This window comes from Ovis aries, chromosome 2 (assembly GCF_016772045.2).
Source record: "Ovis aries strain OAR_USU_Benz2616 breed Rambouillet chromosome 2, ARS-UI_Ramb_v3.0, whole genome shotgun sequence".
Taxonomy (NCBI): domain Eukaryota; kingdom Metazoa; phylum Chordata; class Mammalia; order Artiodactyla; family Bovidae; genus Ovis; species Ovis aries.
This window is the reverse complement of record NC_056055.1, coordinates 236,551,844-236,579,429: the sequence shown is the minus strand read 5'-3', so window position 1 is coordinate 236,579,429 and position 27,586 is coordinate 236,551,844. Positions and strand designations below refer to the sequence as shown.

The 27,586-nt window shown below is 53.4% G+C and overlaps 1 protein-coding gene and 1 long non-coding RNA gene across 2 annotated transcripts; one reads left to right on the top strand and one right to left on the bottom strand.

The window, feature by feature from the left end:
• Window positions 1–638: 638 nt before the first annotated feature.
• LAPTM5 (lysosomal protein transmembrane 5) lies at window positions 639–27,586 on the bottom strand. Its single transcript, XM_004005050.5, has 8 exons — window positions 27,462–27,586; window positions 10,954–11,047; window positions 10,022–10,098; window positions 8,262–8,396; window positions 7,439–7,561; window positions 6,207–6,302; window positions 3,272–3,364; window positions 639–2,030 (listed from the first exon to the last, which is right to left on the bottom strand). The coding sequence occupies exons 1-8, from the start codon at window positions 27,546–27,548 to the stop codon at window positions 1,941–1,943; spliced, it is 795 nt and encodes a 264-aa protein (XP_004005099.1). The 5' UTR covers window positions 27,549–27,586; the 3' UTR covers window positions 639–1,940.
• On the top strand, window positions 21,670–23,715 carry LOC132659350 (uncharacterized). Its single transcript, XR_009599670.1, has 2 exons — window positions 21,670–22,039; window positions 22,808–23,715. It is a non-coding gene; the product is annotated as an uncharacterized LOC132659350 (long non-coding RNA).

The window sequence follows — 27,586 nt, the reverse complement described above, 5'->3', positions numbered from 1 at the left end:
ACACAAAGGCTCTTCATAACCCAGGCCCCAGGACACTGCCAACCTCCTCCTGACTTGCAGCCACACTGGGCTACCTCCCCTAGTTCCTCTCCCCGCTCCACAAGGCCTTCTACACTCTGCCACTTCAGTCCAGAACATCCTTCCCCACTGTGCTCACTGCTGTCCTTTCTTCCTTCAGCTCAGCAAAACCTCTTCCAAGAAGTCTCCTCTGGCTGACGGGGTCCCTCAGACTTTCCCCATGATGGTTTTATAATCATTACAGGCTATTTACAATCATTTATGCTTCTGCCTCCTCTTACCCAGACTGAAGGGTAACTGGAGGCTACTCAGATCCACTGTGGTCACCCCAGTGCCCAGCATGGGACCTGGCTCCAGGCGGGTGCTGTCCAGGTGAGTGCAGTTCATACCGTGTCTGGGAAACCTGAGGGTGTTTACAGGGTCCATGATTGGTGATCAGAAACAGTGCCAGGTCATGACACTCCCTACCTGGACATTGGCCCTGTGAGTTTCTGGACTGAAAGAACAGTTTGTGTGTGTGTGTGTGTGTGTGTGTGTGTGTGTGTGTGTGTTGGAGTGATGAAGGCTGACTTTCCACCCCTGGCCACACACCATATTTTAAGAACCACATGAGCCAAAGAGAAGCGTGTTGCTGCTTTATTAAAACTTCTTTCCCATCACACAAAGCAGTGGCACAAGGGGTGTTGGTGGGGAGCCCCTTGCACAGCCCTCTCCCTCTGCACCCCCCTTACAGACCCCAGAGAACCTGCTTCTGTGGCCTTCTCTCCACCTTTGGATTTGTGCCCTCAGAAATCCTGGCCCCCAGGGGCAGACAGAAGAGGTGGTACTGGTACCAAAGCCTTCCCTATGGCCCCACCAACATAAGCCCCCAGGGCTGGGTCTGTGCCCACAAAGGGTTTGCCTGTTTTGACTGAACTAACCTGTGGATTTAGTCCAATAAATGCATTTGCCTGATTTCAGGGCTGAATTTCTGCTTGACCCAAGTGTCAGGCAGAGCTGGGTGGCCTACAGCTAACTGGCGGTGGACAGGCTGCAGGATGGGCCGATAGTGCGTTCCTAGAGATGACCGCGGCTGAGGACACCTGTTTCCCAGGACCCATGGCTATGTGACCACACTGGCCGTGAGTGACTGGTTGTTGAGGATGACAACTCTTTAGCAAACCTATTGTGTGTCTGTAGGGGCTGTTTGATGATTAAAACAACTGCTACTTCCCATTTTGGCAAATGCCTGACTGCATTTTCATTTGAATGAACAATTATTCAGGACTCACAAGGACTGAATTGACCACAGCAGGCAGTTGGGTTATTGGACTAGATTGAACTGAATGGTTTGGGGGCTAATTTGAGGGGTTTTTTTATTATTGAATGTCATCACTAAATTAACTGAGGGTTGGCTGACTTAATCATTGTTTAAGCAACTATTGGAAGAAATTGGACATATGTACTTGGTGGGGAGGATCAACTGATGATTACTTGACTGAACTGCTCTGTGAATTGACAACTATTTACAAATCAGTGCAATGGAATTTGTTGTTTGACCACATTATTTTCACTGAACTGACAAGCTTGTTTTTGATTCGTCAGCCCCTTAGTAAAACTGGTCAAGTTGAGGAGTTACATAACCAAACTCACTGACTTTAGAAAGAGCAGTCATGTAGACCAATGTCAGAGCTGATCGAAAGAAGCCAAGGGCTGTTGGACTGAATTTTCGAGACCCAAGGAATCATCCAGCCTAAAAGCGTTGACCCATTGTGAGCATCTCCCAGGCCCCGCAGGAAAAGCAGGCCAGCGAGGGGGACACAAGCGGACAGTCCTGAAGTCAGCCAGGTGGTTCACCCAGGCCACGGGGGCCACCAAAGCAAAGAAGCGGATTGCGAGGCAGCTCCGCCCCTCCCAGCACCAGGGCTGGGGCCTGGCGAGCCTCACACCTCTGAGTACGGGGGTGGTGCTGGGCCCCCCTCCGGAACCTTGTATGGCAGAGACACGGCTTCCTCATAAGATGGCAGGACCACCTGGGAGAGACAGAGAGACAAGGCCTGAGAATTGGACCACGATCCCACCCCGGGGTCAAGGGGCTCCAAGCCCCACCTTTGACAAGATGATGAAAATGATGATGAGGATGACAGCTAGCATGCTTTGGGTACTAACTGTGTGCTAGGCATTACACGAACAAGACAGGTGCAGACAGACTTGTTTCTGCCTGTTCAGCATCTAGCCCCCTTGTTCTGAGAACAGTCCACCATTTTCCCTGGGAAAACATTCTCAGTCCATGTGCTTTCAGAACTGATCATCCTTCTGACCTAAGGGAGTGGATATGAGACCTGCAGTGGTCACTCAAAGTAGAATTTCATCCTCCCTGGCAATCCATCATTGGTTTGGGGATAGGCTTGTAACCCAGGCTGGCCCAACCAGACATGCTCCTGGAATGTCTTTCTTTTTGTTGGGGTTACTTAGAGGGTGGGGTGTCAGTCTAGGGCTATTGGCAGCTATTTTGTCACCATGCAGATAGGGATGTCTAAAAATGAAATCATCACTGAACATCAGGTCTCAGCTGGACCTGAACCAGACCTACACTGGACTTTCAAGTTCTATAAGCTAATAAATTCCCTATTTTTTTTAACATAAGTAAGATTGAGTTGGGTTTCTGACACAAGCAACCCAAAAAAAGTCTTAACCAATACAATCCCCATTTTACAGATGAGGAAAGTGAGCCTCCAATAACTTAAACCAGCTGCAATTTTGCATCATTTCTCCAATCAGCTGCTTCTCAGTGCACTTCACCCTTCTTCCTGGAAGATCCCTTCCCCTTTCTCAGCTAAGCTGTACCAACTGACAGTCTAAGATTTGGTCAAATGCCACCTCCTCCAGGAAGCCTTCCCTGAAACCCCAGATGAGGCTAGGTGCCTCCTCTGTGCTCCCATTGCCCCTGTGCTTCTCTGCAAGTTATCACTGAATCTCCACGTCTAGGTTCACTCTGGACTATGCTCTCCTCCAGAACAGGGTGGCATCTTAATTTTCTCTACATCCCAAGGGTTGGATGTGAGGCCAAGAAAGAGTAAGAGGCAGAAAACATTTAGTGCGTGAATGAATGAATTGAATCCTAGACAATCCGAGTGGAAAGGGATCTGCACACTTCTTCTGGTCCAGCTCTCGTCTTACCAGTGGAGAGACTGAGACCAAGCAAGGCAGAGAGACCTGGCCTCAGTGATACAGTGGGTGGCAGACCTGGGGCCTGGCTGCCCAGCAGGCTCACCTTCTGTAGCATCTTGGAGCCACTCCTCTCCTCAGCCGAGTTCGTGCACTTCATCAGTCTGTAGCATCTCCACACACACTTGAACATGTAGACCTGGAAAAAAGGCCCAAGTCAGGCTGTGCTTCGTGATCCCCTTCTCACCACCCCAGCAGGCCTGGGACAGACGCTAGGTGCTTCCTGTGGAGCCCCAGTTCATCCCCAAAGCCACATTCAACTGCTGCTGCTCAGACGCCTCTTCTGGCTGGAGGGGGCCTCACTTGCCAATCTCAGCGATCCAAGGTGCTTCCCTCTTCAATGCCCCACAGACTCAGCACAGGGAGGAGGTTTCTGGAGGCTTCTGGGCTACCCTCCAGCCACTCTGGCAACACTTCTGCAGATCCTGATTCTTCACTCCGGGGACAGGAAACTCACCACCTCCTAAGGTGGCACCACCCCTCTTGAGACAAAGCTAACCGCCAAAAAAGTTTTCTACAAAATCGCTTATGATATGTTGATTTTTTTAAAGCAAATTACAAACTGTACACAGTAGTGTTTTATGTTTATCGACGCATAAAAATTACATGTACAGATGTATATATCTGTCAGATGACACGAGCAATAGTTTTCTCTTAGCAATTGATGTAAGAATTGAGGAGACGTTTTCCAGGGTGAGGAGTGACGTCCCCAGGGTGCATTCAAGGAACAAGAGCCAGTAAGGCTCTCTCTGCCCCTAAACTGCCTTCTAAGGAAGAAGAGCGGGTCCTGGTGTCTGGGATGTCCCCTGCCTCATGGAGTCCTATGATGGAGACTTAGAGGGAGAAGAGATAAATAAGATGAGCCATGAAAAAATGAAGTATGAAGGGCCAGGGCAAAGCAAGCAGGTGGAGGGTGGTCACTGAGGCAGAGTTGGGCAGACCTAAGATGTGTTAATACGTCTCCATATTAACAGAGAACAGACCACCCCCCCAACTCCCACTGGATGAAAATAATAGGAGAGGGCTGAGGGGATGGAGTTCTGTTTGGACAGCTTTTCTCTAGCAGCGTGTATGATGTGAACCCCTACTTGGGTCCCCGCCAGCCTTCAGAAATATTCTCACTGAGCGTGACTAATGCACTTGTGATAGCTCAGTCCTTCGAGGAAGGGTTAAAAGGAGTGAAGCTGTTTCCAGTTTGGCATTAAGTGAGAGCAGAGACTGCTCAGGGCCTCAGATGAAAGGAGGCAGTGATGTCTGGTAACACCACCCATAAAAAAACGGGGGGGGGCAGAAATGCACCCAGATATCCGAGGTGCTACTCTCTGAGAGGCGGTGGATTGTGGGCTGATCATCTTCCCTCTGCTCATCGGTAGTTTCTAAATTTCTACAGCGATCATATGTTACTTTCACAATCAGAAAAGAACGCTTTTAAAAGCCCTTCCTTCTCTTGAATCGACATCAGCCTCCCTGTGGCTTCCGGCCACAGGTCCCCACTGTGGCCTCTAGAATCCCCATGAGAGTCCTTCGGGTACTTGGAGACAGTGATCACATCCCCCTTGAGTCATTTCTTTCTCAAGCTGAACTGCCCCGGTTTCACTGACTCCCTAAGACAGCAGAGTTTTCTTGCCCCTTCACCTTCCTGTTGTGCTGCTATTAACACATTATTGACCGGAGACGTATTAACATATCTTTCGTTGCTCAAATGTAACTGACCATTGCAGGCAGGTTCTTTACCACTGAGCCACCAGGGAACCCCGTCATTGACCAGAGATGTATCAATCAATATGTTTTTAGAGACTGATACAATTAACACACTCCTGTCTGTTACCATATCTCTAAGAACTGGAACTCTGTTCTCTGGGCCTGACTGCTCCTGAGAAAAATAAAACCAATCTCCTTCCTCTTTCTCATCAGTTCAGTTCAGTCACTCAGTCGTGTCCGGTTCTTTGCGACATGAATCGCAGCACGCCAGGCCTCCCTGTCCATCACCAACTCCTGGAGTTCACTCAGACTCATGTCCATCGAGTCCGTGATGCCATCCAGCCATCTCATCCTCGGTCATCCCCTTCTCCTCCTGCCCCCAATCCCTCCCAGCATCAGAGTCTTTTCCAATGAGTCAACTCTTCACATGAGGTGGCCAAAGTACTGGAGTTTCAGCTTTAGCATCATTCCTTCCAAAGAAATCCCAGGGCTGATCTCCTTCAGAATGGACTGGTTGGATCTCCTTGCAGTCCAAGGGACTCTCAAGAGTCTTCTCCAACACCACAGTTCAAAAGCATCAATTCTTCAGCGCTCAGCCTTCTTCACAGTCCAACTCTCACATCCATTCATGACTACTGGAAAACCATAGCCTTGACTAGACAGACTTTAGTCGGCAAAGCAATGTCTCTGCTTTTGAATATGCTATCTAGGTTGGTCATAACTTTTCTTCCAAGGGGTAAGCATCTTTTAATTTCATGGCTGCAGTCATGAAATTAAAAGTCTTTCTCATCACCAAACCTCTAACAATATGACCTCAGGACCTGTCTACATTTTGGTGCCTGAATCACATAAAACTGTTGACGTGGGCAACGCAAGACACGGGATGTACATTTCACAGGTGAGATCCAAGACCCAGAGAGAACTGACTTGAAAACCAACCGTATAGCTACAGAGGGGAAAGCTGGGATTCAAAGCCAGGTCTTTCTGAATCTAATTCCGGACAGAATAGCTCCTCTTTCCCCTAAATCAGGGTTTCTCTGAGTCACACACCAAGTCCCTGACAAACACAGCTGGGTCTTCACAGATCCACTTGCTCTAAACTGGGGGTCCCTGAGGATCCCATGTGGGGTCAGAGAAGCTGGTGTGGGGAGCGCTGGAGTTTGGAGCCCACAGCAGGGAAGGCAGACGGGGCAGACACGCTTCCCTGCCTCCTAACAGGAGGTGCTGGAGCAGCACAACCCCATCACACCTCCCTGAGCCGTGGGGCGGGGGCCACTCACCTTCAGGATGAGGACAGTGATGAAGGCAATGGAGAAAATGATCATCACCTTGATGAACTGGTTATGAGTCATACCGTCCTGGCTGGGGAGGTAATTCTGTAACAGATTCGGGGGCCATTTTAGTGCCTCTGCCCTAGGGAACTCTAAAGGAATAAAAGCCAGCTCTCCACACACATAGGAACGCATGATCTCAGATGACCCTTGCAAGGGCCCTGGGAGGCCGGTGCTAGCCCTGTCTGGCAGGGGAGCAAACCCAGAGAGGCAAATGCAGCTGATGCCCATCCAGATGACCCTTATCTGGCTGGTACCCCCCGTTGTCCCCATCATGTCCTTCTCCGGAGGGTAGTCTTGGCTGACAGATCCACCTAATCCTGAAACACCAGGGGGACATGTCCCCTCCCCTAGGGGCAGCTTACAGCAGGACTGGTTGATGGAAGGTCCTGCTCTGGGGGGACAATATGCAAATTGTGCAAATATGCAAATATGTGCACACATCCTTTGACACTCCGCTCTCGAGTGTGAGCTAGACTTAGAGACTCACTTCTCACAGACAATAGGATGTGCCAGAGGTAAGTGTGACCTGGGAGACCCCATGGCTGTTTCCTCCTTGCTCTCACTCGGCTGCTCACTGGGGGCAAGCTGGCAGCCACGACATGAGGATGCTCAAGCAGCCATCTCAAAGGCTCACATAGTTGGAAACCAAGGCAAAGAGCCCACAGCCATGCCAGTAAGCCAGCCTGGGAGGGCATCCTCCAGATTTAGAAAAGCCCTTGGCGGCCACAGTCACATGCCCTCGAGGCAACCTCAAGGGAGACCCTGAATCTGAACAACCCAGCTAAGCCACTCCCAAATTTGCGATCCTCAGAAACTACTCAGATATCAATTGCTTATTGTTTTAAGTCACTAGGTTTGCGGATCATTTGTTAGAGAGAAATGGGAAACTCTCACCATCTCTGCACAGCAGTTCACACTGCGGGGCGCCCTCTGGATCCCGCAGGGCTATTCCTAAAGCCGATATCTGCCTGACTTCTTCCTTTTGTCTAACCTGCTTCCCTGGCTCCTTCCAGATTTCTTCCTGAGAACTCTCCTTCAGGAAATCACTCACACAAGAATCTCCCCACCCAGCTCCACTTTCAGAGAACCCAGCCTAAGCACTGAGGCACAGAGAGGGGAAACAACTTGCTCAAGGCCACACCATCAGTGACGGCAGTGAGCCCTCAGCTCAGACTCACCATGTGGTTCATGGACTTGAAGTTGAGATAGGTGGGCACCTCCATGTAGGAGCTGCAGAGGGTCAGGATGCTCAGGCAGAAGTCCAGCAGCTGCAGGGTCATCAGTGGGACCTTGGAGGGGTTCTTTGGGGGAAGAAGACAGACCAGCAAGTCAGCCCCAACCCAAAAGCCTGGGTACCATGGGGCACACAGTGGACCCTCAGTTTGAGAGACTGCCAGCCAGAAACATCAACACCTCTCTGGTCCATGGTGCCCAGAAAGAAACGGAAGCTCGTTCCTCAGACATTGCCACCATGGGCTGGTACAGACCCAGGACAAGGACCAGGGTGTCCTGACTCCCAGCCCGGGGTCATCTGCAGTATAGCTTGTCAGTCTCCTCAAAGGCCACAGTCAGGAGAAGTGTGAAAGCAACTCTGCAAAGCTGAGTCAGTGATTGGCACCAGGTGCCATGGGCATCCCCGCCAAAGACGCTCACCATCTTTCCCTTCCTTTCTTCACCGTGGTTGAGGGACAAAGCAGGAGCTCGGGGCAGAAATGGGGCGCCCCTTTCCTATGGTGTAAATTCACCTTTGCTCCATGCTTACCACATGACGCTCGCCCTGTGCAGGCATTCCCCAATTAATACTTCGGCGTATGGCTGAGACATGATCTCAGACACATTTTACAGGGAGAAATGCAGGGTGATTTGAAGGGGCTCAGGGACTTGCTCAACCTCACCAACTAGAAAGGGGCCTTGTGGGCTCCCACCCTCACCAGCCTAAGCTCCTCTGTCTCCCCTGCTAGAGGCTGGGAGGCACGGGACAGGGACCCAGGACGTACTTACCACCCGCCTGCTGCTCCGGGAGGCGAACTTGAGGTAGGCAGGCAGTTCGATGTAAGAGCCCAGCAGGGTGAGCAGGCACAGGAGGAAGTCCATGATTTGCAGAGACAGGAAGGGCAGCAGGTACTTCTCCCGGTTCTGAAAGGCAAGTCCAGCATGGTTGGGGTCCCTTGCACAAGCTGTTTTGTGCAGCCTGAGGGTCTCCGGCACCCCATGGCCTGAAGCTCCCTTCCCTCCCTGAGAACCTGATGCTCTCTTAAATCATCTGTGCAGCTCGGCTGAGGTCACCCCATGGGGATCCACATGCCTTCTTCTGAGCGAGGGTCTAGACATGGGGAGAAGGCAAGACCCAGGCCCTGAGGGTAAGCAGTCTCGGTGTCCTGGGAGACAGCAGGAACACCAGGAGCGGTCCTCATCTACAGACATAAGTGCTTGGGGCTCTAGGACCCAGGTCTGCCTCAACTCGCTCTTAAGAACCCAAGAAGGAAAGACTTTCATTTGACAGATGAAAAGGAACCTGAGAAGACTTCCTAGAGGTGGAGTCACTGGGACTAGAGCTGGAAAGAAGCAGGGAGGGAAGGGGTGGTCATTGGAGGCAGCAGGGCTGGCAGGAGCTAAGGCCTGAAGGTGGGAAAAAGAAAGCTCGTGCTGTTTTAACAATGGATCTGACCTCTGGGTAGCATGCCTCCCAGGATGTTCAGTCATAGTGAGAGGGCCTGGGAGGTTGAGGCTGACATCCCTCTCCTTCAACTGAAAGCAAGTGACCACTGTGACGAGTATTAATTCATAGGAACCCACAGCTAGGGACAAAATCAGAGAAAAGGTGGTTTCGTGGTTTCTCATGTGGTTATCCAAAATTGCTCAGGAGGCAGCCGAATCAGCCCAGGCTAAAGCTCAGAGGCTTCAGGGACGATCGGATCCATTTTCTTAGCTGGACCATTTGTGTCTCTGCACGACCCCCCAGGAACCAGGGTGAAAACCCTCCCTGAGATGCAGGGCTTCTGAGAGAGTGATCTTAGCTAGGGAGTGAACAGTGGTGTTTGGAGCAAGGTGGAGACGTTCCAAACCAGCACCAAATCACCACCCCACCCTGCTGGCCCTGGGATGCCCGGCCCACTGTCTGCCCAGGAAGGATTCTTTCCGGGGCCCACTCCCATGACTGTGTGACCTGGGCCCTGGCTTCCTGCCCACTCCTGGGGTTGCCAAGAGACAGACAGGTTCCTCTTTGCAGGAGGCTGAGCCACAGCCCGTCTCTCTCATCCGCTAGCTGGCTGGCACTGAGCTAGACGCAGCTGCACCTTCCCCTCTGCTTGGGCTCCTCTCACTGATTACAGAATCCACTGCTTTCCTCCCCTCTACCTAGGCCTCAAAATGCCCCTTCCTTTTCTCTCTACCAAATTCCTTGCCACCATCTGCAATTCAAAAGGATGTGGTTTGGCAGCTAGTTCAGCCTAAGTGTCAGTGATGAGTGGCGGCCACATCTGGCTGAGCACACCCCTGCCTGTGGAGGACAGATTTTCATAGGAAACCAGCGCCTCCAGCCCGAGGGGTCTGGCATGGAAAAAGGCGGGAGGTTTCCAAAAGCTAAGTTTGAAGATCTCAGGGTGCAAGTTGGATCTCCGCCAAATACCTGCCTCCCACCTCTCAGAATCCAGGGCTGCCGACGTAGCTGGTGTGAATAGGAGAGGGCAGGAGGGCAGCGAGGGTTCCATGCCCACCCCCCAGGTCCCAACTCCCCTGCCCCTCCCCAATCAGGCCCTCACCTTGACCACGCCAACCAGCAGGCTCAAGCTGATGATGAAGAGCATGGTGATAAGCAGGAAGCTGGAGACCAGTTCGGCTGAAAGGCAAAGAGAGAGGTGAGGGGCCCAGAAGTGCCCCCTAGGGAGGCATTCCAGGTTCCAAGGGCCACACTCTGGGAACCTCTGGTGTGGGCACTATGCCAGTGAGCAAGAAAGCCCAGGCCCCGCCCTCCTGCAGTTCTCAGTCTTGAGAGGCTACCAAGTTGCAAACAGAACATTTCAGGTAACAAAGACAGTGTAAGAAAGGGAGCAGGGTGGCAGGGCCCTGGGAAGGCCTCTAAGGAGGTGGCCCGTGAGCCAGGAGGCCAGGCAGGGACCCCGAGACAGGGCCCAGCTTGGTGTGGTGGCTGCAGCAGGGGGAGGGTAGTGTGGTGGGAGCAGAAGGTGATGAGAGGTGAGACCAGAGAGGGGGCTGGAGCCCATGGTGAGGAGCAGAGTGACGGGCGCCTGTCTGGGCTAAGCAGCGGAGGGCCCTGCCGCCACTGCCACTGGCCCAGCCTAGGAAGGCTGGTTAGGGTTGCAAAGCGGGTCAGTCGCTCAGTCATGGCCGACTCTTTGCAACCGCATGGACTGTAGCCCACCAGTCTCCTCTGTCCATGGGATTCTCCAGGCAAGAATACTGGGGTGGGTTGCCATTCCCTTTCTCCAGGGGATCTTCCCGACCCAGGGATCGAACCCGGGTCTCCCACACCATAGGCAGATTCTTTACTGTCTGAGCCACCTAGCACCCTCCTGTTTGCTGTCACACCTGGAGACTTCGTACGGACACGTGGGAATTTCTCCACTTGCAGACGTCAGAAAGGACGAGTGGCAGGGCCTCAACTCCAGCTGCCCTACCCTGGCCGGCGCCCCTCCCCCACCCCTCCCCACCCTTTGGCTTCCCCTGGACCTACCGATCCTGAGGTAGCCCGTCTTCGAGAACTTGCAGGAGGACTTGCCGTGGGCCACCTCCACTGAGTGCTCAATGAACAGCAACACACTCATGATCTGGGGGCAGAACAGAGCATCAGTGAGTCGGGGTCTGCACAGTCCCACCACCAACCACTTCCACCCCAACAGCGTGCAGTCAGGGCCGGTAAGGAGAGGTCCTGGAGGAGGTGGAATGCCGGGCAGTGGGGCATCCTGGATACAGTGTGGCCTAGACAGAGAGACAGCTCAAGCTCTTAACCCTCCTTCTCCTTCCTAGCTGTGTGAGCTTGGGCAAATTATTTGACCTCTCTGTGCCTCGGTTTCCCCATCTGTAAAATAAGGATAATCCTGATAGCTACCTAAGGAGGCTAATGCGGGGACTAAAGGAGAGCATTGCAGGACAGCGCTTAGAACCACACCCAGTTCTTAGCAAAGCGGTAACTGTGGCTACTGAAGGTCAGGCTTGAGGAAGTGGGGGAAATGGAGGGCTCTCACCAGGGACTGGGCCCCTGCCGTGTACCCTCTTTTATAATGACAGGCTCTGGACATCACGGGATCTTAGTCACAGCATCTGAGCATGACAGAAATTCAAGTTCTTGGAATCATCAACTCAGACCTGGGAGTCTCTGATCTATGAATCCCAGTCCTCCTGGCTTTTCAACCCTCATATGCAAATGGAGATAATACTAATATTCGTCTCATAAGGTTGTAGTGGGGCCAGATGGCATGATTCATTTAAAGTACCTGACAAATAATAAGCACAGTCTGTGCTACTATTGTTGTTGTTATTATTCTCTCTGGATTATAAAAGACGCTTGCTCCTTGGAAAAAAAGTTATGACCAGTCTAGACAGCATATTAAAAAGCAGAGACATTACTTTGCCAACAGAAGTCCATTTAGTCAAAGCTATGGTTTTTCCAATGGTCATGTATGCATGTGAGAGTTGGACTGTGAAGAAAGCTGAGCATTGAAGAACTGATGCTTTTGAACTGTGGTGTTGGAGAAGACTCTTGAAAGTCCCCTGGACTGCAAGGAGATCCAGCCAGTCCATCCTAAAGGAAATCAGTACTGAGTATACATTGGAAGGACTGATGCTGAAGCTGAAACTCCAACACTTTGGCCACCTGATGGGAAGAGCTGACTCATTGGAAAAGATCCTGATGCTGGGAAAAATTGAAGGCAGGAGGAAAAGGGGATAACAGAGGATGAGATGGTTGGATGGCATCACCGCCTCGATGGACATGAGTTTGAGTCAGCTCCGGGAGTTGGTGATGGACAGGGAGGCCTGGCGTGCTGCAGTCCATGGGGACACAGAGTTGGACACGACTGAGCAACTAAACTGAACTGAGGAAAGGAATGTGTCTCTCTTGCTCACTGCTGTAGCTGCTATAGATGAATGAACAGATGGATGGATGGATGAACGGATAAACCCTATTTCCTCAGGGGACCGTTGCTAAGAATGACAGAGAAGGGGCAAACCTGATGGACATGAGCATTGCTGTGGTCCTGGCAAGAGCTGTGGTTCAGCCACAAAGCTGCAGTTTCAAAGGCCCTTAGAGGTCACCTTATCCCTGCCCTCCATCTTCTAAGGCAGGGATCCTGTACCATGCAGCCTCTACTGAATGCTTCCAACCACAGCGAACTTAATCTTCACTGAGTTCATGTCCTTACAGCAAGCCTTCTCCCCATCATACACACGTACTTCTCCAGTGCCATCTGACCACACTGTGAAAAAGAACTGTCTCCTCCCTTGCAGTGGGTGGCCTACCTCTATTAATATGGCCTGAGTTTGCATGGGCTTTCTAGGCGGCCCTGCACTAGTAACTGATGCTCAGCTGACAAACAACTAGACACTCACCATCTGTTTCCCCCCGGCTGACTTGTGATGGTTTTTTTTTTTTTTTTTTTTTTTTTTTTAGTGCAGACATAGGTTTCAATTTGTCTTCCTGCCATATTACATCCTGTTCAGGGGGCCAGAAAGGGACAGCAAAGAAGACTGCTGAGGAGCTGGGCTCCAGAGTCAGGCAGAGATGGATACAAATCCAGGTCATTACGTGACCTTGAGTAAGTCACTTTACCTCTCCGAACTCCCTCACCTGGAAACTGGCAAGCACTGGATTTAATGGGAAGTAAACTGGACTGTATTTGCAAAGCACTGAGCTTCAAGCCCTCCAGTGGGTGCTCAGCAAGTATAAGCTGCTTTTGGCTGGTGTGAGTTGACATGGGCCCCCTCTACCTGGTGAAAAAGGCTTTGTTTCACCAGAAGGGTGGAAAGCACCTCACAGCAGAAGGCAGATGTGGTGGGGGCTGTGGCTGATACCCACAGGAAACAGCTCCAAGAGAGAAAGGCTGCTTCCTCACCTCCTGAAGACTGGAGTTCCAGCCCCTCTTACCCCAGTTTCCCCTGTAATGAGGGAAAGAGAAAGGGAGGCAAGTGATGGCTCAGTTGAGGACAGAACAGGGCACCCTGGAAGATGGTAAGCTCTGGGGTTCCCTGGGATGTGCGAGCAGAGCACAGACGACTCGCCACAGCCGGGCTTAGAAACGCATGAGTATCTATCAGCCGTGATAACAGGAAGCCCTTTGAAGTCCCAAGAGTCCAGGATTGTCTGAGTCTAGGACGAAACTCAGAATCAGACAGTCTCGACGTCTAGCTGCTAGAAAGAGTCTGTCCACTTCTTTTGTAAACTCCCTCTGCTCATTTTCTAAGCTCAGAGAGGTTAGGTGGCTGGACCAAGGACACACAGCAAGTTGGGGACAAAGAGGAGCCTGGAGTCCCAGTGTCCCAGGGCTGTCCTGATGCCTTCCCACACACCCCAATCCCAAGTCAACTCGGGGCCTTGCCTCTCCTGACTCCAGAGGGCTCAGATACTCTGACCATGCGCCCGTGTCAGTAAAACCCTTTGCACACACTACTCTCTGTGGCTTGATTTCCAAATTATACCCATGTGCCGCCGTCCTGGTTTAGAGTGAACGTCAGAAAACCTGCACACAACATACCCAGAAATGAATAAAGAACATGATTGAAAATTTTAGAAATTTTAATATTGTCATTCTGAGGCCCCAGCGGTTACCTTGGGTATCACCCCACTTTGGAAACTGGTGCCAACCCACAAACCATTCCCGAGATTCTCATTTCTGGCCCTAACACTCTCCCACAGCCCTGCTGCCACGTCAGCAATCCTGCCACTAGCATCCTAACTACCCCTCTTCAACCACCCCCTCTTGAATATCCTGGGATCCCAGGAAGGAGAGCGAAGAGGGGAGACATTTATACAGCCTGATTCCATGCCTGGTTCACCACTCACATCATCCCTGTGATCCTCCCAAATCCAGCAAAGGGACTGGTCGTAATGCTCCCACCTCCATTTCACAGATGGGAAAAGTGAGGCTCAAAGAGGTCCGGTAACTTGTCCAAGGCCTATCAGCTGATCATTTGTAGGACCCCAGGCCAATGGGCGCTGAATCTGATTCTCTTCCCCCGTCCAGTGTCCTCCCAGCATCTCCCCACCTCCTGGCTCTGCCTGAGGTCTGCCCTCCTCCGCTCCCATGAGAGAGCCCAGCAGAGCCAGCAGGGCCCCTCCTCCCCTTCCCTCTGCCGCCTCCTCCACCTCCCACAGCTTGTGCTAGAAGCAGCAGCAGACACTAGAAGCATTTCCACTTTTGTAAAAAACCACCTGTGCTTAAAACCAAGCTCCTCCTTTACCCAGTTTCACCTTCTCACCCGATCATCCTGTAGGAGAGTGATAACCCTGTCCCCATTTGCCAGATAAGAACCTGGAGGCTCACAGAGGCAGGAACCAACCCCAGAGCAACCTCAGTCTGACTCAGACCCTCGGCTGGCCTCTGACCATCAATGGAAGACACCAGTCCCTGATCCAGGAGGAAGATAGGCACCTCAGTTCTGTAGGAGATGAAGTGGAGAGGAACTGACATTCCCTGAGCACCTACTCTGTGCTCAGACCTATATCCACAGGCTTGCACCGCCATCTCCCAAAACCCTGCAAGAAAGCCAACATCTTCCCCGTGTTAGAGATGAGGAATGGAGACTCAGAGAGGAAAATTCACGTGCCCTGAGTCACGTGGCCTGGCTGGTATATGAACCCTGTTGCCTGAGCTCCCAGAGTCCAGGCTCCACTCCAGGCTGAGTGGTTGACTTGGGGCCCAGCCCTGGTCTCACCAACCATCCACCCACCCTCCCCAGCCACTGACCCCACGCCCACAGCTCAAGGGACAACAGCTGGGGTAGAAGAGGCCTCTCCCACTGTCTGACGGCTAGATAACCCTGGCCAAGTCCTGGCTCCTCCCTGATCTCAGTTTATCCCCTCCAGTCAAAGAAGAGAGTCACCCCCATTCTCACGGGAATGACTGAACTCCTGCCACCCATGGCATGTCACACCCAGGCTGCCCAGCGTCTCCCACCCCAGAACATACCCCACTCATCAGAAAGTCCTCACTGCTCCACCCAAGTCCCCAACCAAGAGCTGTTTGTAGTTTCAGAAAGTACCTGACTTACCTATAGCATAAGCTGGGAGAGGCCAGGAAACCCCAAGAGTCCAGACTACCCAGGCCACCTGGCCCTCCCTTCCCCTCATCTCCCTCCTCCCACCAGAGCAGAGCTGTCCTCTCCCTGAGTCTGAGTGCCCGCCTGGGCGGTGATTCATGCCCTCCTGGGACAGGAATGGGGCTTCTCTCCTCCCACAGTGCCCGGGCACACGGCATTCACTTGCCCACCTGTTCTTCCCTGACAGCATCTTTGGTCAGTCACAGCTAAGAGCCAGGGTGCTGGACTCAAGCGACCCTGCCCCAACCCCGGCTCTGTGCCCTTGAGCAAGCTCCTAACCTCTCTGATCCTCAGTCCCCTCCTCTGGGAAATGGGATAATAACTGGACCGGCCTGGCAGGGCTGCTATCAGTTAAACGGCCCTCCAGCCCTGAGCCTGGCATACAGCAAGTGCCCCATCAGTACACACTGTTGGGCAGGTCTACACCTGCTCCCTTGTTTGTTCATCCAGTAAACACTCTCTGAGCACCCACCACCTCCCAGCCCTGTCTGGAAAAGTCACTGACCCTGGCCTGCGGGTGCCACAGTCCCCAGGGGAACCCAACAGGTGACCAGAATATTCAGAGCCACATCATGGGACATGCAGGAGGCTGAGAGTCCCTGACGTGGGACTGATCGTAGCTGTCTGGAAGGCCCCGGGAAGGTTTCACAAACAGGAAAAAGCTTGATCATGGCTTTGAAGGAGAAGTAGTTTTCCAGCAGAGAGAAGAGAAAAGCATTCCCGGAAGAGACCTGGAGCGCGGCAGGACAGATCCAGGGAAACTTGGGGGCAGGAATGACTCTTCCCTGAGAGAGGGGATGTCACCCATGGGCACGTGGAGCCCAAGGAGATGCAGTGGCCAGCCCAAGGCCACACAGCAAACAGACTGCAGAGTCAGAATCAGCTTGAGTCCTCCGGACACCGCACTCAGGCGCGGGCTCTGTGGCCGCTTGAGTTCTGACCACGCTCAGCCGCCCGCTGCCGCCTTCGCTCTCCATTCCTCTTTCTCACCTCTTCCCTCGCCTTCTCCCTGGTTTCAGTTCCCACTTGCATCCCCACCCCAGCTCTTCTTTCTCAAAAACAAACACACAACTTCCCTAAGCCGTGTGATGGGGGAAGTGGCCAGGAGGCCAGGAGAATTTCTACTTGTTTTCCTGGCGGTTCTGAGGAGCAAACCAACAGCCTGAGCTAAAATAAAAGGGCAGCTGAAGGAAAGGTACACAGCTCAAAATAGCCTGGAGTTAAAACTCCCCTCCAGGTCCTCCCCAACATTCTATGCCAAACAAAGAACTCTCTCGCAGGAAGAAAAAAAATGGACATTAAGGTTGATTACCCCTAGCTCCCAGCCAGTCCCAGCCTCTGGCTGATCTTCCAGCCTCTGGCCCATCGCCGTTTAAGAGAGAACTACTCTGAACAACCCTGGAGAAGAACAGGCCCCGTTAAGACAGTAGCTTTGCACATACATGCCTATATATACTTAACCCTTCGCTTGGGTAAGTGCAGCAGCTTGCTAATCTGACTCATGCCCCTTCTCGCCTCATTAAAGGTGATCTGTTTCTGTACAGATCTCCTTCTTTTTCCGAACCTCGCCTTCTCTAGCTCCCTTAACCTACCGTTGTAGGAGGAGAGGAGGCGGCCAGGAGGGCAGGGGTATGGGAGCACCATTGAACATGGCCGGGGCCATAACGGCGGTGATGCCGCAGCTGAGTGGAGTAGACATGGGGTCGGGTGGGCTTGACAATGGTGCGGGAGCTGGGAGGCGGGGACTGGCTGCCCTGCGGCTGGCTTATGACCCTATGGGCAGTGATGATAGAGGCGACGGTGGGGGTGGCAGGCTGGCGGTGATGGAGGGAGCCACAGGCCTGCTGGGAACTGCAATCAACAACTGCAAAGACTGTCAGGCCATGCTGTTGCTGCTGGTGTCCACAGCACTCCTGACAGCATGACGTGATGATGGTGGTGACGGAGATCACGGCGGCGGTGCTGACGACGCCAGATCCCCTGACTCTGGCGATCAAGCGCCATTTCCCAGTCAAGAATGGGGGCCCCGCTTCTCAGACCTCCTGAGGGGCTTAGGACCCACCCTTTCACAAGCGTGCAGGCAGAGACCTATCCTCTGAGCTTCCGGGGGCAACACTGACAGAGCGATCTAACACTCAGTGAGCATCTGCTATGTGACAGCCGGTGCCTGGGCCATTTCCTGTCTGTTAACTCCCCTGACTCCTCCTCACAGGTCTGTGAGGTCAGAACTGCTGACCCGCTTCCAGCCGAGGAGAACGGGCCTGCGGGTGCCTCAGCCCAGGTTGCACAAGGAGTCAGGCCCCGGCTTGTCCTCCGCCCTCGCCAACAGAGATGAAGCGGTTCGCCCAATGGGAAACCGGTCCCAAGCGCACAGTTCTTCCAGCCTTCCAGGGCTGCTCCAACCTGACCCCGGGTCCTCCGTCTCTGGGGGCCAAGGAGCTCACGGACTCCTGCATGTTCAGGCTGTCATTATTGTTATCTTTCTCCTTCCCATCATCATCCTCATCGCCCCTCCCTGAAGCTCACTCCCCTCCACCTCGCCCACCCACCCTGTTTTCCCTGGGGGTGGGAGGGGGGTACCCCCTGGGGCTGTCTGGCCAGAGGATGGGAGAAAAGAACCAGATGCATCAGCGTGGGGAGGAAGCTTCCCTCCCCCAACCCCACCCCACACTTCCTGTCGCAGCTTATCAGGGGCAACTGAGTGGGGGCCATTCCCCCTCCCGCCTCTGCCAGCGCTATCTCCCCAGACACCTCCCCAGCCGGCCTAGATACCATCACGGGGCGCCTTCCCAGAACCACAGCTCAGCAGCTGCCCCAGCCAGGCCCCCTCACTTCCCTGGGAGCCCAGCTGCACCAGCCTCCCTCCCATCCCCACCCCCTCCTCCTATTAACCGCCCCTCCTTCGCCCCACCTGGCCCCTCAGACTCCTCTGTGCCTGGTTTCCTGGTTTCCTCATCTGTAAAACAGAGAGAAGGCCCCACCCACTAGCAGGGCTGCTGTGCAGAGCAGATGAGGTTGACAGACGTCTGCTACCAAAGACTTGATCTTCAGAAAGATCAAGTGACTGTGCCTAGGGCAGACACCAAGCCACAGGTCCCCGTGGCCATTGTAAGGGCCCCATGCTGGAAACAACCCCAGTGTCTTCCCCCTCCCTACAAGAGGCAAACATACTCTGATATATTCATGCAGTGAAATAGTAAACAGCAAGGGGAAAACAAAGCGGATACACACAGTCATGCAGAAAAAGGTCACAAACACAGTGCTGAGAGAAAAGAAGCGCCCGTGATGTGTAAACTCATCCCCAGGTGCTTCTAGAACTACAAGGGTTGAAAGAAGTCAGTGAGGGCCGCATAGTGACGAGCCCCACCAGAGGCCCTTGGGGGCTGGTCCCGTCCTGTTTCTCAGTGTGGAGGCTACCTGGATGTTGCTCCCTGAGAAAGGTCATCAAGACATGCACTTATAGAAATTATGCATCAATAAAAGGTTTGCAAAAGTAAAATACAATTGAGATTGGCAGCTACCTACTCCATGTCAGTTCCCTCTGTTGGTGGCTCAGATGGTGAAACATCTGCCTACAGTGCAGGAGACCGGGGTCCAGTCCCTGGGTTGGAAAGATCTCCTGGAGAAGGAAATGGCAACCCACTCCAGTATTCTTGCCTGGAGAAGCCCATGGTTGGAGCAACCTGATAGGCCACAGTCCATGGGGTGGCAAAGAGTCGGACACGACTGAGCGACTTCACTTTCACTTTCACTTACTCCATGTCAGGCCCTGGGGATGATGAAGATGAATCAGGCAGGGCCAACCCTGGCCTTCAGGGCTCCAGGCCAGACCACAGGACCCCCAGGACCCCCACAGGGGGAGGTGGGAGCCACCCTGAGATAGGGGGAAACTCTGAGAACTCAGGGTCTAGGAGTCGGGGCTCCAGGAAGGCTTCTGAGAGGTGGTGAGAATTAAAGATTTCCCCCAAACAGCAGTGGGAAGGGTCTTCCAGGCAGAGGGAACAGCAAAAGCAGAAAAGGATGAGGTGTGTTTAGGAAACTGCAAGAAGCTTCTCTTGGGGAACTGCGACTTGGGCTCAGCACATGCCCGGCACACAGGAGGCCCCCAGAAAATGGCAGCAGCTGCTGGGTGGCTGGGCTGGTGGAAGGATGCAGGAGATGCTACGGGGACATGTGGTTTTGCAGGGATGTGACTGCGAGGTTGGCAGAAAAGGGAGAAAGAACACTCCAGGGAAAAAAGGAACAGCTCACGCACAGGTCGGGAGCTGGCAGAGAACATGGTTGGGATTGCACGCCCGATGGTTCATTACCCCGCAGTGGAAAGTGGAAAGTGCCAGCATGGGAGCAGCTCGCTCTGGGCCCACGTCCGGGAAAACCAGTGTATCAACCTCTGAGCCCCGTCCCTTGCCTGTGCTTCAAGTGTGAAGCCCTCTGCCCTCTGCCCTCTGCCCTTTGACCTTTCAGACCTGCCCCTGTGAAAGAAGACAGGAGGGCAAGCCTTCCCCTGAAGGAAGAGGCACTGAAGGTGAGCTTTCTGACCCGGTGAATCCCAGGGGGTCTCTGCTATTCTTGGAGGATGGGGGGGGTGGGCATCCTTTATGGGCACCCATTTGGGGGCTCAGAATGAACCTCCAAGCTGAGTCCACGCTCCCATCCTCCTTCACTTTCTGAACACCCCCAAACTATCCCCACAAAGCATCAATTCCTTATTTACCTTCAGGGCAAACGCCCCCGCTGTGATAATAAGTGTTACTATGACTGGAGCATTTAGGAGAGATCAATTCCCTCTCCTTTTACAGGTGAAATAGAGATTGCATCTTTGCACATGGGCTCTGTGTTTCTAAGAACAATGCTCCCCTGATACTACTGTTGAATCCAACTCCATGGCTACCAAGAAGCCTGCCCTTCCCCCGCCACGGTCTGGAGCAGTAGCAGCGAAGAATGGGCCTCGAGCAGGACTCTTGGGCCCTTGTTCTGGATCTACCCCGGGCTGCAAAGTCGCTTGGCCTGTGCAAGCCTCAATTTCCTCTTTTGTCAAATTTCTTCTCCAGGGGTAGCTCCCATTTTTGGGGCACTCGCTGGGTCTCCCACTTGGTCCCCTTTGAGTCTCTGACGATGCTGGTCATGGTTATTGGCCCCCAGTTGACGAGGGAGAAAACTGAAGCTCGGAAAAGGAGAGGGACCCACTGGGCCTGCAGCAGGGCTGAGGTCTGCAAGGCGGGGAGCCAGCACCACCACTGTGCAAGCTCCCTGCTCAGCTTCCTGCCTCATTAAAGGCTCTGTGCCCCCGGTGGTGTGGGGTCCCCTGGGAGGCCAATGCAGGCCTCAGATAGAAGTCCTGGTTCTGAGCCACTGCCCTGGGCTCAAAATAAAAGCCTCCCTTCCGGTTGGGGGGGGGGGGTTGCGGCGGGGCTCTGGACTAGGGTGCTGACCAAGAACCTTGGCCCACCCAGGCCCTGCCCTCCAGCCATAGGGCCAGGTCTGAGTGAGGCCCCAGCCCCTATACCAGGGAGAACCCTCCCTGGGGCTGGTATGGCTCTCTGACAACAGTGGGTCCCTCCAGCCAAGGTGACCCTCAATGGATGGAACCACCATTCACCACCTTCCATTCCCAGAAGCTCTTTCCTTCTCTTTCCTTGGGCTTGAGAACCAGGAAGTGGGGATGGGACGAGGCTCAGTCTGGGGTCTGGCCTTCCAGGCCCACCTCACACAGATGACTGGCCACCACCACTCAGCCCACCAGGCCTGGGGCAGCAAGAAGAGCCCAACTAACTTTGCTCCCCAGAAGGCCCTGTCTGCCACCCACACTGGGCCCAGCTGGTCCAGGGGGCCCCTTGAAGGCCTCTGACATTTTATAAGCTAGAAGGCAGGATGCGCACCCTGGAGATGGGGAGCACAACTGAGTTCCCACCAGGGCGCTTTGGCCAGGGCTCTGGAGAGGGGCCATGATTCCCACCCTACCCCCGCTGGCCTCCCCCACCATTCAGGCAGCATACGGAGCGAGTTCTTTCTGCCCCGCATGGGGCCACTGGGCGTGAAGGCAGAGGTTTTAACAGATGGACCTAACAGTTAGGACCTATTTTTAGACTCTAAACAGATGAGCTCTAGAAAGGGGAGTGGCCTCTGGTCACATCCCACAGCCCACACGGGGCTCTTGCCTGCCAGCCGCCGTCTCTCGTAGGGCCACATCAACTCAATATTTCAAAACCATCAGCCTTGAGACAGGGACCACTGGCCCCATTTAACAGATAGGAAGCTGAGGCCCAGACAGCAAAGGCAACTGCCTGCTCAGTCACATTGTCAGTGAGTGGTGGAGACAAGTCCACAATCTTTTCAGTCCCCAAAGTGGAGCAGAGAGAGAGGAGGCACTGCAGTTCTCAGGAGGACAAACGAGAGGGCTTCCTGGAGGAGGAAGCGTCCCATGAGCAGGACCATGAAGAAGAAACGAACGCTGGGTGAGAGAAGGGCCTCTCAGACAGCTGGACCACCCCCGGGCCATGGACCAGGTAAGGAGTTCATCTGTGCACCCGCGGGCTCATCCCACACACCTGTGTGCTGGTAGCCGAGATCTGGAGCAAGCCCCTCCCCCACCTCCCTGTGTGACCTGGAGCAAGTCAGGGACCCTCTGGAGCCTGTTCACTCCTCTACGAAATGAGAGAACTAGGGCAAGCAGAGATCCATGAAAGAAGCCGGAAATCTGTTTCAGTCTTACCCCTGCTGACCTCTGCAACCTCCCCTACCACACCTCATAAACATCGCTCCCTCCATCCCAGCTCCGTGAGCTTCTCAGTACTTCCAAAGCTGCATCTGCTGCCCCCTCGGCCAGCATGCCCTTTTTTTCCTCTACGTTCTCAAGCAAAGTCCTGCTCTTGCTTAGCACTCAGGCCTCCTCCCCAAAGCCCTTCCTGAATCCCCAGCCTCCACCTAGTGCATGCTCAGTGGAGTCCAACTCTTACTCCAACTCCATGGACTGTAGCCCGCCAGGCTCTTCTATCCAAAGGATTTTCCAGGCAAGAATACTGGAGTGAGTTGCCATTTCCTCCTCTGGGGGATTTTCCTGACTCAGGGATCGAACCCAGGTCTCCTGTGTGACTCAGGGATCGAACTCATGTCTCCTGTGTCTCCTGCCTTGCAGGCAGAATTTTTTTACCACTGAGCAACCAGAGAAACCCATAGCTTCTACACCAGGGCTGAGCTAACGCAGCTCGTCTGTGCCCCCATCTGAGCCAGCACTGCTATCCTTCAGCACCATTATCACAATTTTTCCTTGGTAGGTTGGAACCCCTAGAGGACAGAGGCCATGAAAGAGTCAGGCGCATGTACTGGCCTGGGGCAGGGCACAGAAAAGAAAGACACGTTGAGAGCGGATCCACATTGACAAGAGGGTCCTTCAAGTAATAGAGATTGAATGCTTCAATAGCAGTGCCTCAGACATGGAGCCTGCTGCCAGCAGACCTGTAGGTCAAGCAGAATACTGGTGGAGAAGCAGTCTCTTTACAGTGGAGAAACACAACAGACAGGACCTCAGCCAGGTGACCAAGGTCAACATCAACAGCGGTAAGACACGTGCAAGCATACACCCTCAATGTGCAGTGCGGAGAGGGCACTTCACCTCTGCGATCTCCTTCCCAAACACGCTGTCCAAGTCTAACCAGGAGAAAACCACCAGACAAGTCCCATGTGATGAGTATCTGACAAAATGCGTGACTAATATTCCTCAACACTGTCAAGGTCATCAAAAATGAGGAAAACCTGGAAAACGATCACAGCCAAGGGAAACCTAAGGAGGTGTGGTGACTGTACACAACGTGGGATCCTGGAAGAGAAAAAGGATCTTAGGGGAAAGCTGAAGAAATCTGGGTAAAGTATGGGCTGGAAAGACTATCACAGCCAAGGGAAACCTAAGGAGGTGTGATGACTATATACAACGTGGGGTCCCAACGTGGGGTCCTGGAAGAGAAAAAGGATCTTAGGGGAAAGCTGAAGAAATCTGAGTAAAGTATTGGCTGGCGGCTAATAATAGTATATCAGTACTGACTCATCAACTGTGACAAATGCGTCATGTTAATATAAGACGCTGTCAATCGGGGAGCCCAGAAAGCGGGTATACAGGAACTCTGTTCACAGTTCTCCTATAAATCCAAAACTGTTCTAAAATAAAATATTTATTTTTAAAATGTAATACATGCTCATTGTAGCAAATACTGAGAATACAGAAAAGTAGGAAAAAAAAAACCAGAGCTTTCACAACCTGTAACCCAGAGACAAGCCAAGGCCAGCACCAGCCTCATTTCCTCCTGGGCTTGTTTCGGTGAATCCTCTCCCTACGGGGCTCCAATCACTGTGGGTGGAAGCTTTTTATCAGGCAGTGAATTTCTAATGGAACTCCAGGCACCTTGGGAGGGAGATATTTCTGGGCAAAGGGGTCTTCTGGGGTCCTTATCTCCTGCCATTAACTTGGGACAGACATGCTTTGGGCTGCCAGATAAACCAGAACCAAAGAGACCAATTTACGAAAGTTCTCTGACTCCTCTAGGGGTGCCACTTTGGGTCAAAAATCATTTGTGACCCAGGGAATCCTCTGCACAAACCCAGGGAAGTGGGGAAGAAGGTCCTCCGGCCGTTGGACGTGGAGGTCCTGCAATAATAACGCCCCGATGACTCAATAAACGGTGGCACTGTCTCAGTATGCCAAGAGCCCGATTTAACCCTCCCTAGAGGGGCCCAGTCCACGAATAGCTCTCCGTGTGCAGGGCTGTCACCCACGAATGGCTCCAGATGACACCAGTCTAGGTGATCAATACATCTGGAGGGCAGCTTCTACTTTTCTATCCAGATGTTCAAGCCCCTGACAGTACACCTGCTACGTGACTGCCAGGCCACAGAGAAAGCCCTGCCCTTTCTGGGAAGGAGCAAGACCTCTCACAGAGAGGGCAGGAGGACCATCCTCCACTGGAGTCAATCAAGCATCCCAGCCCAGAGAAGACTGCCCAAGCCAGCTTCCAGACTTTTCTTCCGTTCTCCTGCCTTCTGCTCTAGGACATCCCATGGCTCCCCATGACCCACATGAAAGATGGTGGTTCTCAGCTGGGCGTGATTTCACGCCCAGGATACATTCAGAGTGTCTGGAGATATTTTGGGTCATCACAGCTGGTGGGGAGTTATTAGTATCTTGTAAATAAAGGCCAGGGGATGCTGCTAAACATCTGACAGTATACTGTTCACTCTCCACAACAAAGAATGCACCAGCCCCAAATATCAATAGTGCCCTGTCGTGAAGGCCCAACCTCTAGCTTATCAATCCAACCCCCTCCCACCTCCTACTCCCCAACCTAAAGCCTCCAGCTGGTCTGTGCAGTGTCCCAAGCACAAGCCACAGTCCTCAGCCTCCACAGCTTTACACACCTATCCATCCCAGATCCACCCTCCCCATAACCAAACTACACGTCTGCCAGTGGCACTCCTCCAAGAAGGCTTCCTGATCACCCATGCACACTTTCTCCAGCTCTGTGGGCAGAGGCTGATGTCATATCACTGTGTACAGGTGAGGATCTCGGATGGCATGAGCAGAAAGAAACCTCAAGTCACAAAGTCAGGGGTTTGCGAGGCAGACTCTGGGCCCTGCAGCCTGCAAGTAGATTTGACTCGGCCTGCCCAGGGATTTCTTTTTTTTCCTCAAATCAGTCACCAACATGGAGACAGCAGAAGTTGTGACATAAAAGCCCGTGTTTCCTGTTTCTCCAAATGTCACAAGAGCGGCTGCTGGGGCCCACATAGCAACAATCGGCGGAAACGGAGAGCAGCTGCCGGAACAGACGCAGAACAGTCTTCCCAGGTCACAGCAAGGGCCGCGTGCCCCAGGGTGCTCACTTACAGGAGCTGCCTGGCCCTGGATGCATCAGCGGTTGAGCCAGTCCACACCCCTCATCCATCATCTTGTAAAGGAAAAACTGAGCCCCAAGCAAGCAGCCTGTCCAAGGTTGCATGGCTGGTTAGCGGCAGAGCAAGGGTAGAGACCCAGGGGCCTGCTTCCCACAGGGACATCCCTGCTTAGGACATTGTGTTTCCAAGAACATGATACAATCTCAGAGCTTGAAGAGGCCCTAAGGATTTGGTCTGGGGACAGTCAAGAGCCTTTCACTCCTCTCAGAATCACTCTGACATTGGTAGGAGCCTGGCAGAGCAACCTCTGAGCTCCGCCCAAAACCAGTGTTCTGGGGATCTGACCACTTGGCTTATGGGTGTGCCGGCCTCAGGCTCTGTGTCTGAGGCCCTGCTAATAATAACTTCAACTACGAATTGATGCGTTTGAACTGTGGTGTTGGAGAAGACTCTTGAGAGTCCCTTGGACTGCAAGGAGATCCAACCAGTCCATTCTGAAGGAGATCAGCCCTGGGATTTCTTTGGAAGGAATGATGTTAAAGCTGAAGCTCCAGTACTTTGGCCACCTCATGCGAAGAGTTGACTCATTGGAAAAGACTCTGATGCTGGGAGGGATTGGCGGCGGGAGGAGAAGGGGACGACTGAGGATGAGATGGCTGGATGGCATCACCAACTCGATGGACATGAGTCTGAGTGAACTCCAGGAGTTGGAGATGGACAGGGAGGCCTGGCGTGCTGCGATTCATGAGGTCGCAAAGAGTCGGACACGACTGAGCGACTGAACTGAACTGAACCTGTCAGGTAATAGTTCCCACTACGTGCCTTGTAGATATTTATACCCTTGATCCTCTCAACAACCGCATAGGAGAGGTATTATTATTCTCAAGCTCATTTTTTTTTTTAGATGAAACAGACATTCATAGAGGTTAAGTAAGTGGCCCAAGGCTGCACAGCTAGGAAGTGATGAGGCCAGGACTGGCACACCAGAGTCCGGATCCAGAGACTGTGCTGAACCCTGAGGGGCACCAGCGCTCTGAAGGTTGGGCTCTGGCCACAGCCCTGCCGGCTCTGCCTGCGACAGGAAGCAGATGCAACCATGTCTGAACAGTTTATAGCAGCCCGCCACAGCATTGCCGGATTTAGGCTAATTTTAAGGAAGCCCTTCCAGGCTCATAAAAGAACTGTTAACCACAGGCCCTGAGTCACCCTGGGAGGGAGGGTGAGCTGGGTCTGGTGAGCTGCGTGTGTCTCAGAGCTGTGGGCTCGGGGGATGGGTCTGGACAGGGCCCGAAAAGAGAACCCCAACCTTCAGCCACCTAGACAGAGGGAGAGCCTCTGGCCCCCGGGGGCTATGACTTGCCCAGAGTCAGTCACTCTGAGTTTATAAGAGACAAGACTCAACATCCAGCTGTGCGCACCAGCCTCCAAAGGGGTACTGGGGGCCCGTTCCTCCTCAACTGGCCCAAGTCTCCAGGTCCAGGCCAGTCACCCTGCTCATATGCAAGCCAAACCAAGAGGACTCAGGCCCCTCTGTCCCCTCTGGAAGCACAAAAGGGAGATTCCCACTTCCCATCCCTTCCAGTGGCCCAGGCCCCAGGGAGAGTCGGCACAGCTGTGCCTGTGACCTGACCCCATTTCCTGACAACACTCTTGGCTCACGTTCCTCCTGAGATTCCGGGTTTCCAAAGCACTTTCACATCTGGAGCTGTTTGACCCTGAATGAGCTTGTGGAGCTGAAGGTCCCATTTCACAGAGACAGAAACTGAGCCTCAGAGGGAATGGGAGCTATATTCACTTAGAACAAGGACCCCCTCGTTCCACTCCTGCCACTGCCGCAGAGCTCCACCCGCCCCCAAACCTCACCCCCAGCAGGCACTTTGGACAGAGAGGGACCCCAAGGCCCGGAGCATGGAAAGGACGGACCGGGGTTCTCCAAAGAGGTGGTGAGCCACGATCCTCCCATTCAGGGGGGTTCAGTAGATGGGGGGTGGGGCTCTCTCCCTCCGTCTCACGCACACACAGTGCCCGGGCCTCCAGCACACTCACCACATGGTAGATGGCCAGGGCGGTGGTGGCAATGCGCACGTTGAAGCAGCAGCAGGTCTGGCGGATGGCGGCCGCGCGGGGGGCCATGATGTTGCCTCCCCTCCTCCGAGGCACTGACGGGGAAG